At 34.5% G+C, this 21151-nt stretch overlaps 2 protein-coding genes across 2 annotated transcripts; one reads left to right on the top strand and one right to left on the bottom strand.

Annotated features, from left to right (window-relative positions):
• Positions 1-9972: 9972 nt before the first annotated feature.
• On the top strand, positions 9973-11256 carry LOC142623159 (ethylene-responsive transcription factor RAP2-2-like). Its single transcript, XM_075796561.1, has one exon. It carries the CDS (start codon positions 10036-10038, stop codon positions 10654-10656), a length of 621 nt encoding a protein of 206 aa, XP_075652676.1. The 5' UTR covers positions 9973-10035; the 3' UTR covers positions 10657-11256.
• Positions 11257-11548: 292 nt separating this feature from the next.
• LOC142623347 (histidine kinase 1) lies at positions 11549-19378 on the bottom strand. The gene is made up of 13 exons (XM_075796743.1): positions 18783-19378; positions 17956-18198; positions 17039-17836; positions 16533-16780; positions 16292-16451; positions 15799-15925; positions 15557-15646; positions 14378-14572; positions 14204-14273; positions 13961-14003; positions 13539-13679; positions 12246-13433; positions 11549-11955 (listed from the first exon to the last, which is right to left on the bottom strand). The coding sequence occupies exons 1-13, from the start codon at positions 19035-19037 to the stop codon at positions 11740-11742; spliced, it is 3774 nt and encodes a 1257-aa protein (XP_075652858.1). The 5' UTR covers positions 19038-19378; the 3' UTR covers positions 11549-11739.
• Between the last annotated feature and the right edge of the window lie 1773 nt (positions 19379-21151).

Here is a 21151-nt window from a genome sequence, read left to right as displayed (position 1 = left end):
CTGGGCACAAATCAAGAGGGGGCTATTGTATGAGACGTTACCTCTCTATCGGTCTGGTACCCACGAAGCCCATCACAATAATGCCATGAGCACAGGGCCCAAAACCAGTTGGACCTCAAATCCTGATGTACCAAGCACGATTCCATACTCTATTGGGCCACGAACATGGGCCGAGAAATCCTCATCACCTCACCAAAAAGTCGGAAGCATTACGAAGCCAGTTACAACATGAACTGCGAAGATGAAACCCTGCTTGGTCAGGAATGCAATTTCCTGAGAATATGAATCCCTGTGAGCTCGGTGAAGCATAGGGAATACCGCTGCTGAGTAGTCCATCTAGCGGTGGAACCAGTTCCAGTGCCATTTTCACCGCCTCTCACTCCCAACTAAACACCCGCTTAAGGGAAATAGCATTGGACCTCTTCTCCCACTCGCTACAAAAACAATCATAACCCTTCCACAAGCCTTGGGCTATAAATAAGAGATGGGAATTGAAGAGAGGGGGTTGGCATTTTTATGGGAAAAAGGCTGAGAAAGGAGGGTAATCGTTCTGGAAAAAGGAGGGAGAACAATTTCGAGAGTATAGAGAGCAAGCGCGTTTGGGTTGCTGAGCATAGGACCACCCATTGTAGGAAATCCAAAAGCCTAGAAAATAAATAGATTGTGAGCCCAGATAGAAATTGGGCCCAAGAGCTCCTTTCGGGCATGCACAGTTATTTAATTATATGGATTTTAATGGATAAACCCACTAATACCCACTAAAATCCATCTAAAATTTAAATAAACAACATAAAATCTAAATTTCTAAAAAATGACCAAAATACCCCTCAAACCTAAAAAATGACCAAAATACCCCCCCAAAACCTAAAAATTACTAAAATACCCTTAAAACCCAAAAAAATGACCCAAATACCCCTAAAACCTAAAAAACTACCAAAATACCCTCAAAACCCATTAAATGGCCAAATACCCCCGAAACCTCAAAATGATCAAAATACTCCCAAAACCCAAAAAAATGACCAAAATACCCAAAAAACGACCAAAATACCCCCAAAACCTATAAAATTACCAAAATACCCCCAAAACCCAAAAAATGACCAAAATACTCTCGAAACCTAAAAATAACCAAAATTCCCCCAAAACCCAAAAATGACCAAAATACCCCCAAAACCTAAAAAATGACCAAAATACCCCTGAAACCTAAAAATGACCAAAATACCCCCAATACTCACAAAACTCACAAAATACCTCCAACATCTCTAAAATGAGCAAAATACCCCCCAAAACTCTAAAATGTCCAAAATATCCCTAAAACTCAAAAAATGACAAAATACCCCCTAAACCTAAAAAATGACCGAAATACCCCCTAAACTTTAAAAATGACCAATACCTCTAAAACCTAAATTACCAAAAATACCCCTGAAACCTAAAAAATGAACAAAATACCCCAAAACCTAAAAATGACCAAAATACCCCCCGAAACCTGAAAATAACCAAAATACCCACAAAACCCAAAAAATGACAAAAATACCCTTGAAACCCAAAAAATGACCAAAATACTCCCAAACCTTAAAATGACCAAAAAACCCCTGAAACCCAAAAAATGACCAAAATACCCCTGAAACCTATAAATGACCAAAATACCCCCAAAACCCAAAAAATGACCGGAATACCCCTAAAACCCACAAAATGACCAAAATACCCCCAAACCTAAAAAATTATCGAAATACCCCAAAACCTAAAAATTACCAAAATACTTCTGAACCCTGGAAATTTACCGAAATAACCAAAAAATCTAAAAATTATAGTAATAATCCTATAACCTAAAAGATGACAAAAATGCCCTTGTAACCTAAAAAATGACTGAAATATTCTTAGAATCTAAAAAATGATCAAAATAACCCTAAAACCTAAAAAATTACTGAAATTCCCTCGAAACCTATAAAATGACTGAAATACTCTTAGAACCTTTACTTTGTCGAAAATATCCTCGAAACATCCAAAATACCCTAAACCTCTATTTGGGTATTTTGGTCAAAATTTAGGTTTTAGGGGTTTTTATCGATCATTTTTTTAAGGTTTTGGGGTGATTTTGGTCATTTTTTAGGTTTTGGGGTATTTTGATCATTTTTTAGTTTTAGGGTGTGTTGGTAATTTTTATAGGTTTCGAGGGTATTTTAGTAATTTTTGAGGTTTTGGAGGTATTTCGGTCATTTTTGAAGTTTAGGGGGTAATTTTGTAATTTTATGGGTTTCGAGGGTATTTTAGTCATTTTTTAGGTTACGGGGAAGTTTGGTAATTTTTACATGTTTTGGGGGTATTTTAGTCATTTTATAGTTTTTGAAGGTATTTTGGCCATTTTTTAGGTTTTGGGGGTATTTCGGTCATTTTTTAGGTTTAGGGGGTATTTTGGTCATTTTTTGGGTTTTTGGGATATTTTGGACATTTTATATTTTTGGGGGGGTATTTTGATCATTTTAGAGATTTTGGAAGTATTTTGGTCATTTTGTGAGTTTTGGGGGGTATTTTGGTCATTTTTAGGTTTCGAGGATATTTTGGTCATTTTTTGGGTTTTGGGGGTATTTTGGTAATTTTTAAGTTTTGGGGTATTTTGGTCATTTTTTAGGTTTTGGGGGTATTTTGGTAATTTTTAGGTTTCATGGGTATTTTCGTTATTTTTTGGGTTTTGGGGGTACTTTGATCATTTTTTGGGTTTTGGGTGTATTTTGGTAATTTTTTAGGTTTTGGGGAGATTTTGGAGATTTTAGATGTTTTGGGAGGTATTTTGCTCATTTTAGAGATTTTGGAGGTATTTTGGTCATTTTAGTGGGTTTTAAGCATATTTGGTGATTCTAGAGATATCGGGGCTATTTTGGTCATTTTAGAGGTTTCATGGCTATTTTGCTTATTTTAGAGATTTTGGGGATATTTAGGTCATTTTAGTAGTTTTTGAGCATATTTGGTAATTTTAGAAATATCGGGGTATTTTGGTTATTTTAGAGGTTTCATTGGTATTTTGCTCATTTTAGAGATTTTGGAGATAATTTTGGATGACCAAGGGTATATTGGTAATATTGGAAGTGTAGGGGTAATTGTGTCATTTTAGGTATTTAAGGGTATTTTGGAGGTCAAGAGGGTATTCAAGTAGTTTTAGAGGTACTTGGGTCATATTAGGTTAAATGAGTGGGTTACTAATTAAATGGGTTGGATTGGTAATGAATAATTAATTTATATATAAACGGATCATAATGGATAAATGGGTAATTACACACCCAACCCATATATGACCCAACCCACCCATTTGCCACCCCTCTTACAACCATTTATTAATAAAATTTTATTGTATGCTTAACATGTAACAATATCACATGTATAGAGAAGAAAATAAGTTTAGCCATAAAGAAAAGTTATCATAAATATTAGCAAAGCCTACATGCTTGTGTCTGTTTGAATTTTACTTAGGGAGTAATTCAAGAGAAACAAATATAATACATTTATCAATTAACAATTATATCATGTGCATGTGTAATAAAAAATAAAAAAGATATGAGAAATTTACATGTTAAATTATATTATTTAAGGACCTCACAATCAATTAGGATGTTCTGCCTAGCAAGAGCTTTCTTTTCTCTCCTCACACCCCTTGTAAGTGTGGCCTTGGCACTATATATAATATTTAGAAAAGACATGGCCAGTCATAAAATCATTTCTATCGTAATAACAATTCATGTAGCAAATATGTTACATTCATTAATAAATAACTTTATTAATTAGATTTATCTATCGTTTATATCCAGAATTAATATAATGACAGTACCTCTTATAGGAGACCAAGTTACTGGTAATGACATGATAGATTTATTAAGGCCAATGCTTAACATGCATGATCCCATTATGGAAGCACTACTGAGATTATTATGCACTAACCCTCAAAAGATTAGCCCTTATTATTGTCTTTCATAGTCTGAGCAATTTTGACTTGCACCTCATTTTTATCATGGTCCAACAATGTACCTATGGCTATAAGAATATGCTACATCTTGATGGATATGGTCAAGTCAAGGACTAAAACGAATCTATTCATAATCTACTAAATCAAGCAAACATATTTCAATACACCAATATTTTTACATCATAAAAATATTGCATAATTTCACAATAAATTTTAAATAATTATTTATGATAATAGAGACATCATAAAATATCACGTTGGGCCACATTATTCTAACATTTTTTTGGTAGGTTCTTGAGTTGTGTATTCATGTGATTTGTATATTTGTTATTTTGTGTTACTTGTCTAAGAATATTAATAAAACTCTATATTTATGTAGTTTGTATGTGTGCAATTGTGTTAAAATAGGACTTGTAGTTTATGAAACTTAATTGCGGAACTTATAGTTTAAAGTTGTGTATGTGTGATTCAGAACAATACTTGTGTAAGTATCGTTTTTATATTTTAATAGGTTCTTGTATATTCATGTAGTCTGAGAATGAATATTAATAGGTGTTGAAAGTTAGCTTGGTGACATTTTAATAGTTGTAGAGAATTCTTATTTTTGTTTAGTAACAACAAAAGTCTCGTAATCAACCCAAAAAAAAAAAAAAAAAGTCTCAAATTTGATGCAAAGCATGAGCTATTCAGTATCTTTTTAAATGGTACACAAAATGGATACCTTTCAAACTCAAGATTATTCCGTTTAATACTATGATAAATTATCTATTATTCTGAAAGTTAAATTATTTAAAAACGCTGAATTTAATTATTTTATCAATATTGCTGACAGTAACACAAAGTGTCACTAGGTGACAATAAGAGTTCTTTTGCGCAAACGAGTGGGGAATGAAATATGCAAAAGAGGCTACATAGTACAACACATGAGTGAAATGAAATGGTAGGAGAAAAAGACACGGTGAAACCCTTTCTTCGTTCACACAATATGTAGCAGTAACCCAGGCTTGTTTCGTTCACAACACTTTTTCACTCATTCGTATTTTCACAACATTTAAATAACATTATTAGAATAATATTACTAACAAAAGATTGTACATTTAAAAAGCCAGGTAATTCTTTAATGCTCTGGGAGCAATGCTCCCTCCTCTCATATAAAAGGTGGGCTTCATGATGAGACCAACGTGTAGTGGTGGAGTCAGAATTTTAGTCTAAAGGGAGCAAAATTAAAAAAACAATATTAAAAGTAAAATTAATCTAAAAAATATTAATCAATAATAATAACAAAATAAATAAACAATTGCAAGAAAATATGAATATATTTCATAGTATTAAAATAAATAAACAAAAGTAACCAATTCATAGTCATAGCTACTACAAATATTACAAACTGATGTGGTAAAAATTTGATTAGTTTTACTTAAACAATATAATGAATATATGTTTGAAATTATTTTTTGTGGTTGGTGAGATGACAATTTGTAAGATATAAGTAGTAAAATTTGTAATATCTCTAGTATCACTCAATAATAAAATGCTGTAAAAGATATTATAGTAAAAATTGTAAAAATAATGATATTAAATAAAAAAGAAAAATAGTGAAATAGGTGCAACACTGGCACAGACAAAAGTTGCTTACAAGAATAGTAAAATTAGTGAAAAGGTACAGGGTTTGGTCTTGAGGAACTTCTTTCTCCTTTTTTTTTCCTGTGTCACTTTCAAGTGGGAGTTCTTTTTTTTTTTTTTTTTTTTTTCTTTTTTCCTCTATGTCAAGGAATAACTTAGAGTAGACTACATATGCAAGGATATTTTAGGAGTCAAGGACAGGTGCCCCCATGCCCTCCTTTGGTTCCACCCCTGCCAACGTGTGAAGTCCACCCTCACGTCCGAGGTTTTAGTAAGCATGTTTTATATGCAGAACCTTCCATGCCTGTTTGCTGTTTTCACATTTAAAAGGCGGTGCATTTGGATATATACATATGTTGGACCTTTTCATCAGCTATCTCAGCAAGCAAAAGTACTGCAAAAGTCTGTTTTTTTATGTAGTTTCTTGTCATGTCATCTTGTTGTTATGGAGAACTTTGTTTTGACATATGTAAGGCTTACCTTATCTGTAAAGGTTTGACATGGTCTCGCATGAGAGATTTTCCCGCTCTCAAATTGGATAGAATTTGCAATCTAATTTTTACTATTTGTTCACTTTGATTTTTAATTGTAATTTCCGAAATATCTTTAAGTTTGGGGTTTTTATTTGCTTGATTTTAGATGTTTTTAATATATAGTGCTTGTTTAATTAAGGTTGTACTAAGGTGGGTCATATTTAATAAAAAAAATTAAATAAATATAAAAGAAAAAGACATAAAACTAATCCAACAGGGTATTTGAATTTTTTTTTTTCTCTCTTCAAAGTTGACACCACACTGTAAAAATAACATAAAATTCAAAAAAAGATAAAAGTGTACACAAAGAGTCAAAAAATTGTTGTTAAAAAGCACCTTACGATGCTAACTTTTTAAGAGCTATAGGCTAATTTCCAAGATGAGAGGTAATTAAGTTTCTTATTTTTTTGGCATACAGAAATAGTTCTAGCCTTTGTTGTCCCACGGTAGAGTGAGCCTAATTAGCAAACTAACAAGATGCAAAAATATTGATCAATAGAATCTAGAGAGTGGATGGTTGACCGTTCCCTTGTCCTGGGAGCTCTCTGGCTGGGGAGAGGCTTGCTATCGTAACCTTTCCTCCCGACATATGTATGTGAAAAAAATGTTTTGAAAAGTAGATAGGAAGTTCGAGCAAATGTTAAATTAGGGCAAGAAATTTTTTTGGTTAGTTATTACAAAGTTGAATAGTACTGTAAAAATTATTTTCCAATGAAACAAAGCTTGGACTTCAAGCATGGGTTATTCAACACTTTTTTTTTTTTTTTTGATGGGATTTCAACACTTTTTAAAATGAAGCGTCTGCGTTCAGCGTTTTTTTTTTTTCCTTCTGCTTCAAGCGTTTCACAGGAGAAGCGGCTACTGTTCATGCTACTGTGCATGAACAGTAGCCGATTTTGTTGACTTTCAGCAAATTTGTGGGTCCCGTGTACTGTTCACGGGACCCACAAACTTCACTTTTCAGATTTTTTTAAATTAAAAATGAGACCCACGGCACTATTCACATATTTAAAAATTATTTTGGTACAGTATTTTCAGTTTTCAGTTTTCAGTTTACAGCAATAAGCTCTATCCAAACGGACCCATAGTCTATTTTTCAATATCCCAAAAAGTTAAACTATTAAAAAATGCTGAATTTAATGATATTACAACATTGGAAACTGTCACACGATAAAGTCTCACTAGTCGATAATAGTGTTCTTTTTGGGCGAGAAACTTGGGAGTGAAACGGTCAAGAGGAAAAGAGAGGTTGAATTGTGTGTTCTAATTCGTTCACACATGAAGGGCGGTGGAGCGGACCCAGAATGGCAGTAGCTCAATTATAGAATTGCCACTATGAGATCCATGATTTTGCAGTAACTCAATTTTACTTGTTCAAGGTTGTGCATTTGGTTTGGATATTTTGGAACTTTTCAACAGCCAGCAGGAGCTAAGCAACCGGGCCACTGTTCCAACAGTGCTGAAGTCTGAAACTACGTACGAGTGGACTGCACCGGTAAAAGAGTACAAACTCTATTAATGTGGGGCCGTTGTTCTTGTCATGTTATGGGTAAGTTCGTCCAGATATATGTGGGGCTTACCGATAAGGTTTTGACCTGGTTTCCTGCATGCTCTCAAGTGAGTTATGAGAGTGTTTGGATCCGTTTGGATAGAGCTTATTGTTGAAAACTGAAAATTAAAAACTAAAAATATTGTAGCAAAATAATTTTTAAATGTATAAATAGTACTGCGGGATCTATTTTTAATAAAAAATTGTTAAAAACGTACATGAACAGTGCGAGCACAATACGCGTACAGTGCGCGCACAGTACGCGCACTGCGCGCACAGTGCGCGCTTGTCCCCCGCAGCAGGAAAAAAAAAAAAAAACAAAACGCAGACACAGGACGCAGCCACCGAATCCAAACACAGCTTTTGACTTGCGCATTTGCGCGTTTACTTTTACGTTATTTTTTATTTATTTATATTTTTTATTTAACTGCATGTTTTGACTTTTTAGCAGTAAATAGTATACGAATGCATTGTTTACAAGTCCCACAAATTTCACTTTTCAGTAATTTTTTCATTAAAAATAGGTCCTACGGTACTATTCACACATTTAAAAATTATTTTGCTATAGTGTTTTCAGTTTTCCGTTTTCAATTTTAGCAAAATAAGTTATATCCAAATGGACCTAATACATAATAGTTTAATTGCTACTACATATTAGTTTCCCAATTCCATCCCTAATGCATCTTAAGTATGGATTTAGCATTTTTGATTAAGCCAGAAAAAAGAAAAAGAAGGTATGACTATAGCATACGATAGTGACCATTACAAATCTAATAACCTGCTCAATTGGTTAATATCTATTAGTGTTTCTAACAAAAATATTTAAGTTTAAACCCCTTCTCTTATGGTAACCCATCAATTTGTTGTATGTTATTTTGAATTTTAAATTCAGAATAAAATGAATCTCCTAGTTTATAGTTTAAATAACTTAATTTTTCTTAATACACACACAAGTGCCAAAAAAAAAGTCCAATTTTAATAGCATCATTTGTTAAAATATATATTATAGACTGTGATATGGATGCAAAGAAAGAAAAGAAATGGGTTTATACTTTATATTATAATAATTGTTCCAAATTGAAATTTTACAAAGTTTTTGGTGGGAATATAAAATAACTCAAACACTAACAAATAAAATAATTTAGATAATTTATAAAACATGTGGTTCTAGAACAAGCATGTGTGGTGTGTCTATATGTTTAAATACCCACCTGCAAAACCACCAACACCACCACCATCAAATGACTTTAGCCCAAACTGTTAGCCCCCGCACTTTTTACCATCTAAACAACACTGAAGATTAATCCAACAATGAGATCCAAATTGCATCCGAGATCCAGCAAGGAGAATCTAATGGATTTCCCATGCATCGCATGGAGTGATCTAAGATGAAAATCTTAGAAACATCTCTCAAGCATTTGAAAGAGAGAGAAAATAAAATAATGATTTACCTAAACTACAATGTTTTAAAAATATTTTTAGAGAATCACTATGGCTAAATAACATTGCTACTATGTAGATAAGCTAATATGGGTGTTTTTATGCATATTAGACTCTTACAAATGGATTTACAATTTATTTTCCTATAGTTGAACGTATTAGAATTATGATAAAAGTGATTTTTTCTTTGCATAAGCGTGTATGCTCCTAGAAAACACCATAATTAAATAACATATTTGTTAATTGATTGATAATCTACTGTTGATGATTTTTTGGCTTTGGCAAAAAAAAAAAAAAATGTGCTATTTAATTTGCAGAAGCTTAATATTTTGCAAAGCAAATGCGAACGCTGTCATGTAAATTCTGTCACATTATGACAACACTATATATCGATTATTGTTTTGTGTGGCGATCAGTAGTAGATGTTCTACTTAAAAAAACATGCTGTTTGTTTGCCTGTATGAGATGAGAAACATGTAATGGTTGCATTTCAATTTATGGAAATTTTTTTTAAAAAAAAAAGTTGGGAATTAAGTTCCTTTGCGTTACTGCTGACGCAACCAATCAACTCATCATCCCTTACCACACCTTTGCAGAATCCAGCCAGTGAAAGATGGTATTTTGATATTTTGGACCCTACAGCCACGGCCCACGTGGAACAATCAGATCCTCTTCGACGACTTCGAGAGAGCTTCATGTACGTGCCATACAGGATAAAGAGGCAGGCACGTGCTATATTCAAAAATTCAGGCAAATTGATCGACTTCCGCGTAAGCACCTAGTTCCCACCCATGACCCAACCCTTTATATATAGACCAAAATCACGTGCCCACTTCCAATCTGCATTAATTCTCGTCATACAAAGCTCAATTTGTCCAAATACTGATAGGATCGTATTAATTAGTTATATATATATATATATATATATTCATGCAAATATGCATCATATTCGAGTAACAAAGGAGGAAGAGCACGACATTTTGGTGTCAGCTTTCAAGCACGTGATCACCGATGGGGTTGATACTCTCACCCCACAACAGCTTCAAATACTAGAAGCACTCCAGGGTAGTAGTACTGCCGCATCGTCATTGCCTTCAACCAGTGGGGCCAGCTGCAACACTAGGAAGAAGAAGAAGAAGAAGGATGACAATGAGAAGAGATATAGGGGAGTGAGACAGAGGCCGTGGGGGAAATGGGCGTCTGAGATTCGAAACCCGTGGGAAGCGAAGCGGGTGTGGCTTGGCACCTTCAAGACCGCAGAGGAGGCTGCCAGGGCTTACGATAAGGCTGCCATCAAGTTCCGTGGACCTAGCAGAGCCAAGCTTAATTTCCCATTGTCAGACTATGAGGTTGAAAGAGATGATCAGCATGATGAACAAGCTCAGGAGGTTAATCCAAATGTTAATGTGAAGATGATGGCAGAGAGTGATACACAGATTGTGAAAGACGTGGCAGAGAGCAGTGCCAAAGAGAATGAGCTTTTGGATGCGATTACCATGGAGGAACTTGAACAATGGATGATGGATTGGCCTGACAACGCCAATGACCCCGCCACGTAATAGTCTTGGATGTATGTTTCCCGTGAAGATGATGGCAGAGAGTGATACACAGATTGTGAAAGACGTGGCAGAGAGCACTGACGAAGAGAATGAGCTTTTGGATGGGATTACCATGGAGGAACTTGAACAATTGAGGATGGATTAGCCTGATAATGCCAATGACCCTACCCGGTAGTAGAGAAAATACACTCAGAGGTATATATGTTTCCTCCCACTCTGTTAAAGTAAGTCATGAACGGCTAGTTAACGGCTAGTTTCTTAAACGACGTTGTATAACTTAGCTTCATCTGGTTTGAGTCTTGCCGTGCTCTGTTTCTCCTTCATTTGGTTAGCTTCAGTGCACAGTTAAGCTCTAACTACCTTCCAGCTGTCATCCCTTCATTCACAGAGCATAATGCGGAGTTGGTTATCTTCAGTTAGAACGGTTTTAGCTTCTAGAATGATCTTGATGTAATTATACTATATAAATGCATGTATAAATACACACAATGTCCTCATTATCCCAAACCACTTGCTTTTTCTCTCTCTTGGCACTCTTACATTGCCCCTCACATCTTATTTTCTCTATCTCATTAATGTCAAAGTCACGTCGATTTAGAAATGGCAAAAATACCTATAACCCGACCTACTCCATATGGTTTTGTTCTGTTAGACTTATGATTAAGTGATTAAATTTACCATTTCCTAACAGCTTAAGCTTTTGGACAATCGGTAATTTAACATGTTTGCCCCATCCCAAATTACGGACAAGACGGGGATAGGGCACCCTTGATCCAACCCAATCCTGTGCCGTCCTGTTGCTGTCTCTAATTAAGTATTGTCTTTCTCCCCAACACATATACAGGTGTGATCTGACATTTTTCCTAATAAATTATATTGACTATTAGAGTCGGGCAATCAAGCATAGTGCATTCGGTCATGTAATATATACTGAAGTTATTTCTCTAGTATCATACAGGAAAACTCAACATACTTTTACAATGCACATATAAAACTGCATTTTCTCAGTACTACTACTATCCAATTTTACATCCGAAGGCTGCCTAAGCCACTGGTTTTGTTAGCTTTCGCTTGATGAGTAAGTTAGGCCATTCTTTTAGTGAGTGAAAGTATTGTGGACACCATCATCTTGTAGTCAATTGGTTTTGTTAGATAAGCATCCATGCCCACCTCCAAGCACTTGGCTTCATCTGATGACATTGCATGGGCTGTCAGTGCAACAATGGGAATGTGCAACCCGTTTCCCACTTCCGATTTCCTGATTATTTTTGTTGCTTCATAACCATCCATCTTTGGCATCTGTTTTTCACAAAGAGAAATGTTCAGAACTTTCATGTCATAAGTTCAATCTAAGCACATTCACATGTTAAACCAACACAAAATGATCATTGTCAAATGAAACAAACTGAGGTGATATTTCCTAAGCATTCCTTTTAAAATGGCTTTTAGTTTTACTCTCAAAAGCAAGAGCTGTCTAAAGAAACTACATAGGATTTTGTTTTGTTCTTTTTATTCATCTATCATTCAATATATTATGATAACCAAGACACTAGAGCATTAGAAAAGTATGCATTGTCATAGATTCTTACTTGGCAATCCATGAGGATCAAATCGTATGGAGGGGAATCCTTGATTTCTGTTTGCGATCTTGTTTTTCTTTCTTCAAAGAGAGATTCCCTTCCACAATCTTCTCCATTAATCACACAATTCAGAGAATCTACTGCCTGAAGTCCATCTCCCACAGCAATAACTACTGCCCCCATTTTTTCTAGCATTATGGTTGCAACTCTCTGGAGTACTGGGTTATCTTCAGCAAGCATTATGCGTAGGCCTTCAAGAGATTTCTGTTCATTCACAGCTTTACTTGAATATAAATTACCTTGCTGTGTAGGACAGCTGCTAACCAAATTTCTACCTTCGCATTCAGCATTTTCACACTGAGGTTCTATTGAAAATGATGCTTCTTTTGTGCAACATTTAGGTTCTTCATCTTTAGCATCATGAGAGTTCAGCCTGATCTGACATGGATCTCTTTTGGTTGAATCATTTTCTTTTGAATAGACAGGAGTGAATTCCTCTAAGCAGTTATTAATCGTCTTGTATCCTAAAGAACAAGGTTTTGTAATCCCCTCTCTTTGTTTTTCCCCAGTGTGAAACCCTTTGACAGAATTAGGACCCCCCATTTCAAACAAATCAGAATCATCAGAGCTGGCAGTGTCAAAATGTGTGGCATCGATCTCAAGACATTCGTGCTGATCACCTTCTTTGGTAATTCTCAAAGCATTTGAACTTTTTTTCTGCTGCTCAAGATTTGTCTCCTTTATGACAGCTTCCAGGATGTGAATCATCTTGGCCTTGTATAGAGGTTTGTTAACCATCAATACATTTGCCTTTCTGCGAAGCTCCATCTTTATGGCATTGGAAGTATCATGATAAACCATCCATGCAAACTTTGCTTTCCCAAAGTAATTGTTAAGAAAGTTTAGTTGTTCCTTCCATATATCTGTGCTCAAGTTAAGTAGCCCTATATCAAAAACTATGATGAAAACTGGGTTCGCCATGTCTTTTATTTTCAGTAGTTTTGCCTTCAAGTGCTCACTTACTGAACATTGTGCATCAAAGCCATTATCATGAACTGATTTTCTGGCACAGAAGAGTTCCTGGAGAATCTGTGTCAGTTCATTCCATTCAGATGCCTCTAAAGTGAAAACTCCAATTTTATGCAACCACTGGGACATAATCAATCTACCCACTCTGCCATGTAGTGCAAGCAGCACCTACATTCACATTTCAAATATATAAGCACTTGCTGTTTGATTGTTCCACAGTGGAACTGCACGAGTTTTCAAATAGTTTTCTAAAGAAAATAATTTTTTACTTACTACAAAATTATGCTTTGCAAAATCTACTTGACAATTTTGTTCTATGCCATCTACAGGTGCTCTGAGAAGCAAGTATAGTCGCATTAGAGTTCCTGGACCATCCTTCTTTACAACCTTGATTTCTCCACCCATCTTGTTAACCTGTCATCACCAGTATAATTGTAAGCTGGACAAAGAGATTCACTCTATATAGTGCATTGGACTATATAAAACATAGAAAGTAAGATAGAACCTTCTTTTCTCCCTATAAAATTTTAGTATGATATAATAGTTGCTTTCCAGGATTATTTGGCAGAGTTCTAAACATACAGCTGATGGCCTAGAGGTCAAAAACTTCACAAATTTGATAATAATAGGTGTGTTGTTTCTAGTTAGTTATATGCTATGCATCATCAACATATATACTGGAAAACTTCACTCACCAAGGTCCGTACAATGCATAGTCCAAGACCAGTGCCACCATGCCTGAAATTATCAAAAAGGTTTCAGAAATGACATTCTGGCAATTTCAGTTCTTGGGTTTTTGATGAATTACTTACACTTTTAGAAATATTGGTCTATTTTTGTTCAGACAGCTTAACAGCAAACAATAGACCTTATTCATCAGATAAAATCTGTAATTGACAAATTTGTTTTGAGAATGAATCTTGTTTTGTTTTACTTACGTTCGTGTTGTTGAGGGGTCAGCTTGCTCAAAGCTTTCGAATACAGATTCCCACTTGCTTGGATCAATACCTACAAATATGAACTAACTGTTACTTTTATTCATTCATAGTGTCTAATTTTGCAAGTGGATGCAGAGTTTTCAATATCATTATAGAATGTTTTGAGATTCCTACCACAGCCAGTGTCATCAACTTCAAACCAAAGAATCATTCTATTGTCTTTCTTGCAGGCCTTTTTCATATGGTTTCCCTGTTGCTTCCACTTCATCTTATGTGCACATCGTGATTTCTTCTGATCAAAAGGAAACTTCTCAGCATCAACGGAAGAATTTGAGATCTCACACCATCCTCGGATGATGATATGACCCGCTGTAAGCCATTCAGAACAGTTCAGTTGCAGGTTACTCTTTCTTTATTGAGAAATGTGATCGTTTTGTAATTAATGTACTTTGTGTTGTTAATTTATGTGTTATCATTATTGACAATAGGCCTACATTTGTATATTCTCCTATGATGAATTTGGGAATGAAATTACTTCTCCATAATGTAAAATACCAAGCATTGTGTGAATGTTTAACTTACAAGATTTAAAAAATCATTGGCTTTCTTTACCGTCTGTAAGGACTCAAATGAAGAGTCAGCTACTTCTGACAGTTTTATTAATTGGTAGTTTCTTGGACAGTTTATAAAAACAATTAAGTCAAACATCTCTGCTTGTTTCTTATACATCCATAAAAATGAGATGAACCAAAATAAGTAGTGGAGAAATATTAACTTTCATTTTGATAAATACTAAATTCATTAGTGAGGAAAGAACAGGGATCAGATGTCCCCATGAACAAATGATCACTTGCAAGATATCTGAGCTACAAAAAAAACAACCAAAAATAAATCTCAAGCGCAAGGTCCCCAATTTTTTGTAGTTCCTACTTCTAAAAAAAACGCCACCTGAATGGAAAAAAATCTACTATATTCAAACTCAAGCTTGTTTGGAACTAAATTTTTTAGCCAATGGCTGAATTATTGAGATAGCCATCTTGACTAACTCTTTTGGAACCAAAAACTCCCCCCCCACCCTTTTTTTTTTAGGGAAAAAGTTTTCCTCCCAACCGGTTTGGAGGAATCTCCTCCAACCATTATGTGACCTAAAAATGTTCTTTAGGTCATGTGACTGAAGTAGACATGGATGCTTTTTCAATCACCACTTAATAGGTTGGAGGAATTTTCCTCCAAACCTTTTTAGAGATAAACATCTTTTTTCTTCATTTTTTACAGTATGATAGGTTTCATAATTGTAGCTGCAGCACTGCAGAACTAGGGCAGGCAAAATTTCGATATATGAGTTGCACTTACATGTTGTGAACTTGATAGAATTGCTGATTAGATTTGCAAAAATTTGAACAACTCTTGCAGAGTCTCCTCGAACTAATTTTGGCATATCATCTAAACAAGAAACAGATAGTGATAAGGCATATCAGAAACAGATAGCTAAACTTATAATAAAAAAAGATATCTAAAACAGATAGCTAAACTTATAATAATAATCTTTGGCCAGTAATTTGAATTGTCTTATACCATGAGAACTAAAGTCATACCAGAGATATCTAAAACAGTTTCTACATTGTGGTTAATGCGTTGCACAGAGAACATGTCAACAAGTCCTTCAAGTTCTCGCCCCAAGTCGAACTCAGTTTCCTCCAGCACCAGTTTTCCAGATTCAACCTACATAGTGTTTTTATTTTCATTGTCAGGAGCACACCATGCAGAATAAAGTTCTGTCAGTCTTGTGATTTAGAGTTGTTTCTTATAAATTCATAATATTGCTGTGATAGTTGAAAGTGAAGAAGTAATTATTGTGATAAATAGGCTCAATAAACATTATACTAAGCATGTTGTCATCTGATTAAGTGTGGTTCTTAACTTCTGATAAAAATCTAGGTGGTTACTTTTCCTTCCAATTGTCTGGTAGATAGTTACTGGAAGGTGATCAACTAATTCTCTCCACTTATTAACTGTATGAACATATACTCTAGCTTGTTTTGATACACAATATGTAGAAACCAGTTGTTAGCTTGTTTTATAGCTCACCTTGCTCAAATCCAATATATTGTTAAGAAGCCGGAGTAGAGCTGTTGAGCATTTTCTAATCTGTGTAACAGTTGAATATTGTTCATTTGTGAGGCAATCATCACATATGAGAATGTCCAGCAAACCAATTACTGCAGCCATAGGTGTCCTCAGTTCATGACTGCAATGCATCAGGTTTTATTATTGAACCATAACCTCATAATACAAATATCCACAAAATCTAACACTTGAAATTACTGACCTCATGTTCGCTAGAAATTGGCTTTTATAGTTACTAGAAGCCTCTGCCCTTCTTCTTGCATCAAGATGGCTTATTAGTTCTGCTCTTAGTTTCATTTCCTTAGACACCCCATTAGTCAGTATCAAAATGCAGATGCATCCAATGAATAGGATACATAAAGATGCAGAAATCAATATAACCACTGTTTTGAAGGCTCTCTCATCTACCTTGCCCATTATATATTTCCTTGGAATGATGATGACCCCCACCTGCACAAAGTTCAACTCAATTCAATTTCTTGCTTTATGCTAATAATTTTCATATTAGTATAGGCCAATTAAAAAAATGAAGAAGTGAAAATATGTACAATCCTCCTGGCAATTTTGGTTCAACAAAGAATAATCAGTAAAATGTTTAACATACAATCATTTCTATCTGGCCTGCAGCACCTACTATCCAAGTTCTTAACAACATAGGACCTAAAATTTCAGCAGAACAAAAGATGCAAAATTATGGTCAAGACTTACCATAGGAAGCCTCTTTAGTTTTAGGAAAAATGAGTCAATGTAGTACTGATCGCCGCCGAGATTGATGTTCTCCTCATGAACCTCATAATTTGGAGGAAAGTTGTTTCGAAAGGCTCTCTGCAACCACCGGGCTCCCATTTTTATTACAGGATCCTCAGAATCAATAGCCATCGTAAGATTGGGCCCCATAGTTGAATTTGTCAAAAGTGGAGTACTTGAAGAAGTAGCAAGTAGATAACCCTCTTGGGATGTTAAATATATATGCCCACTGTGAGCTTCAACAAGCTCCTTCATAAGCTGGCCAACGCTATATAGTGCCGTAGTAACACCCACAACAGCTACTATACTTTTATTTGAAGGGTCCCAAACTGGCAGTGCTGCTGAAAGAACAGGTGAATCTATAGATTTGCTCACCGCCACATGCCATGAAGCCACACCATCTGGTACTTGTGGAAGGCCTGCAATATGGATTAGATCATCTGGTGGAATTGGCTTTGCTTTTCCTATTTTCACACCAGTAAGGGGATCAAGGGGTTCTCGATACCAAATTGCAGAAACGTTACCATGAATGGATTGATCATTCAAACCTTGATGTGATGACATCATATTCATGTCATTAGACCCACTGGCACTTATTGAATAGTTTACAAGATCAGAGTAGATGTAAAATGTATTGTTACTCTTGTGATCTCTATGGAATGCCTGGACAAAGCCATTTTTATAATTGATAGTTATGGCATTGAGAGCTTTACGACTAGCAAATAGTGCCCATGTTACATCCCTCATTGCTTCGTATAGCTGTAAGAGTTAGAAAACTATTAATAAACAATATTGCCAAACATTTTCGTTTGGGATAAATTAGTCTCAAATAAAATTTACAAGTAACATAAGATATAATGAATGGTTTGACAATCAACCTCAACTTCTTCTGCTTGCGTAGCAGGTTTGTTGTACCGTTTGAACACATACTCTGACAGTTTAAGCTGCACCGTAGTTATCTCAGAAGTTGAGTTTAAGATGTTCCACATCCGTAAAATGGGACGTTGTAGGAGTTCATTACGAAGGCCATATGCTAAGTTATTCAGTGATTTTGTTGTGTAGACCCTTGTAAAATGCCATGTTAATATGGTTAGCAGCCCAATTAAGATGGCTAGCATGACCTGTTTAAAACCACAAAAGACAAAGTTAATAGATTAAAGAATCAAAAATGAGTTTCTGGGTATACACATAAGTTTCCACTTTCCAGTTTCTTCTTTTACCAAATAAGATCTTCTAACAACTGAATTCCGGTTTCTTATACTTACCATGTAAAAAAAGTAATTAAAAGAAATCTCCTCTGGCAGAAGTGAAAATGTATATGCATGAGGAAGGTTTGGGAGGTTAGAGAAGGCCAGGGACATTATTAATTAGTATCAACAGAATCTGAAGCAGCTAGGCAAAGAAATGACTTCCAACCATTTAAGCAAAATGGATTCTCTTATCTTGGGAGTTTATGCAGTTCCAGTATAAAATTACACAGACTTAGAGGCTAAACTTATGTGATGTTCCTTGATCAATACCATCATGTTCAATATCATTGAAGCTGACTACACTAGTATTATATGTAGTATGTACGCTGATATTAATAGGCATTTGTATTAGCCTAATTGTAGACTTTGCTTTCTCAAGCTGATCATATTATTGTTTATATGATAGAATATCAAACATGTAACTAAAACAAAGTGCAGGGCAAAATTTCACAAACCATGATTGCAAGGCGAGCCACAAAGACACTGTAGTAGGAGGAGAGACAGTGAGTATTAGCAAACTCAAACTCTTCTCTTTCAACATCCCTGTGAAAGATTCTTCGACCGCGTGGAGTTGTGCTCCTTTTCCAAGGAGAGGCAAAGCCTGATATTCTATCCAACACCCTTCTCAGAGGAGTTCCCATTGGTGTACTTGGAGTTGGTGAACAATATTCACTACTTCCACAATGATTCTCATCTGCCTTTTCTGCCATACCCTCCTCAAACTATAAAGCATGCATTAACAAAGAACCTGTCTGCGTCTGTGTTAGTGTGTTGTGCCTGTGTGTCAGTGTGTGCCAGTGAGAGAGAGAGAGAGAGGTTCTTGGGTGGGTGTTTTTAATACACTGCTCGTGTCATTTCCCACTTTTTCAAGGCAATAAGCATATTTTGGTTTGCAAATTTCCGAAGTGGGGAGGTGATTCCTCATCCACAACATTCATGCCACACCTCCCACCCTTTTTCCAATTGCACTTTGCCAAAGTCGACCGTTTTAGTATAATTGGATTCTAAGCACGAAAAAAAGACTATGCTTAGGCCACCACCAGATGTGGCAAACCAATTGAAGACGCTTCTTATATAAGAGATAACTTATCAAGTGTTCAGTCCACAGTCTAAATCACACACACTACTTTACATTTTTTTTTCCTTATCCATCTCACCTAAACTAAACTTAACTAAGATTTAAAAAACTTCAATTACAACCCTACTTAGTACCTAACTTATTTATGCTTTTCTCAATTTGTTTAGTATTATTTATAATATTTTTGGCTATAGCATATGTGACCAACTCTAACAAATTTGTGGAAGATTCGTAATTGATCTAAAAAAATTTGGAACTAAAGCTTTGTTGTTGTATAATACTTTTGGAGTCTATGATAAAATTGTTTATTTCAAGTGTTCTGATCATAACCTATATTCACTAAGAAACTGTGAAAATTAAAACATTTGGAAATCATGGTTATGATCATAGTGAGTATCATACCTAAAATAACGCAGGATAGAAATTTTATTCAAATGCATACCATGTCTCTAATTACTACTCTTTATTCTTTAACAATCAAGTGTTTATCTGTACTTTCTCCAAACACACAAAAAAAAAAAAAAGTGTTTATCTGTAAGACATAATTGATTAATTGTTGAAATTCAAAGAGGTTGAAAATTGAAACAGACCTAGAATTGAGGAGATTGTTAATTGACCGAGTGAAACTAGGCAGAACTATTTCCTCCTTGAACGGGTTTGATCATGACCAGCAAAATTAAAATAATAGGATTTGGATTTTAGATCCAGTGCAATAATTGCAAGCTGTAATTAGTAATTGCCATGTAGCTACGAGTGTGAGATATAAAAGTTAGAAAAGTAAGAAAGATTAAAGATAAAAAAAAAAAAAAAAATCAATTCAAGGGTTGAGATTAAAAGTGGATTTTTAACTTTCAACTCATCTAGTGATTCAATATCTATACGATATATGAAATGATTTCCCTCTTTCAACTAGATTTTTTTGTGTTCAAAAATATCCTTAATGAAGTGTAACTTTATTTAGAAAAAATGTTATAAATGTCAAATAAAAAATTTCATTTTGAATTCAAAAAGAAAACTCTTAAAATTTAGGATTTTTTTCCCTTCATGTTCAAAAATGAAATTACAGTTACTGCTTATCTTTAAAGTTTATCATTTTTATTTGTTTGAAAAATAAAAATATATTTCTAAATTATGATAGATGTAAATAAAAATAAAAATAAAATAGAAGAGTTTTTTAAGCACACGCGTGTGCTCATAGGCTAATGTGTGTGTGTGTGTGTGTATATATATATATATATATATATATATATATATATATATATATATATATATATATATATACTAGCCTCTGAGCACGTGCGTGAAGGCTTTTCTATTTTTTGAGTAAAAATTAATAATTTGTATTTATTATAATTTCCAATCACAAATAAATAAATAAATAAAAATCTAAGGGTGTGATGAAGTAAAAAATAATAATAAAAAGGAGTGAGTTTTGTAGATTATAGGAGTTTTAAAACTAACAAAAGAGTAATCTTATTTTGTAGGAAGTTAGTGAATAGAAGTAGGAATTTAAATCAACGTAAAAGTAGGAGTTTATTAGAAGTAGGAAGGCATTTTAACGTAGAAGTAGGAATTTATTAATTTTGTCAATTTACTATTTTAACCCCATTTTTAAGTTTTAGGTAGGGGTATTTTTGACAGTAAAAAAAAACAATAACTAACTTTCTTTTGCCAATTTACTATTTTAACCCTATTTTTAAGTTGTTGGTTAATTACTTTAGGAATATTTTTTTACAGCAAAAAAAA

Source organism: Castanea sativa, chromosome 2, assembly GCF_040712315.1.
Source record: "Castanea sativa cultivar Marrone di Chiusa Pesio chromosome 2, ASM4071231v1".
In the NCBI taxonomy this organism is placed as follows: Eukaryota; Viridiplantae; Streptophyta; class Magnoliopsida; order Fagales; family Fagaceae; genus Castanea; species Castanea sativa.
The sequence above is the reverse complement of the archived record's forward strand: the minus strand, read 5'-3'. Positions and strand labels throughout refer to the sequence as shown.

What these genes read in the sequence shown, in the direction of transcription:
- LOC142623347 (XM_075796743.1), bottom strand. Translation starts at nt 19,037, where the DNA reads ATGGCAGAAAAGGCAGATGAGAATCATTGTGGAAGTAGTGAATATTGT. An exon ending in AACTAAAGAGGCTTCCTATG is followed by an intron (nt 16,781 to 17,038) that starts GTAAGTCTTGAC and finishes AACTTTGTGCAG; the next exon opens with GTGGGGGTCATCATCATTCC. An exon ending in AGTTGATGACACTGGCTGTG is followed by an intron (nt 14,274 to 14,377) that starts GTAGGAATCTCA and finishes TCATATTTGTAG; the next exon opens with GTATTGATCCAAGCAAGTGG.
- LOC142623159 (XM_075796561.1), top strand. Translation starts at nt 10,036, where the DNA reads ATGCATCATATTCGAGTAACAAAGGAGGAAGAGCACGACATTTTGGTG.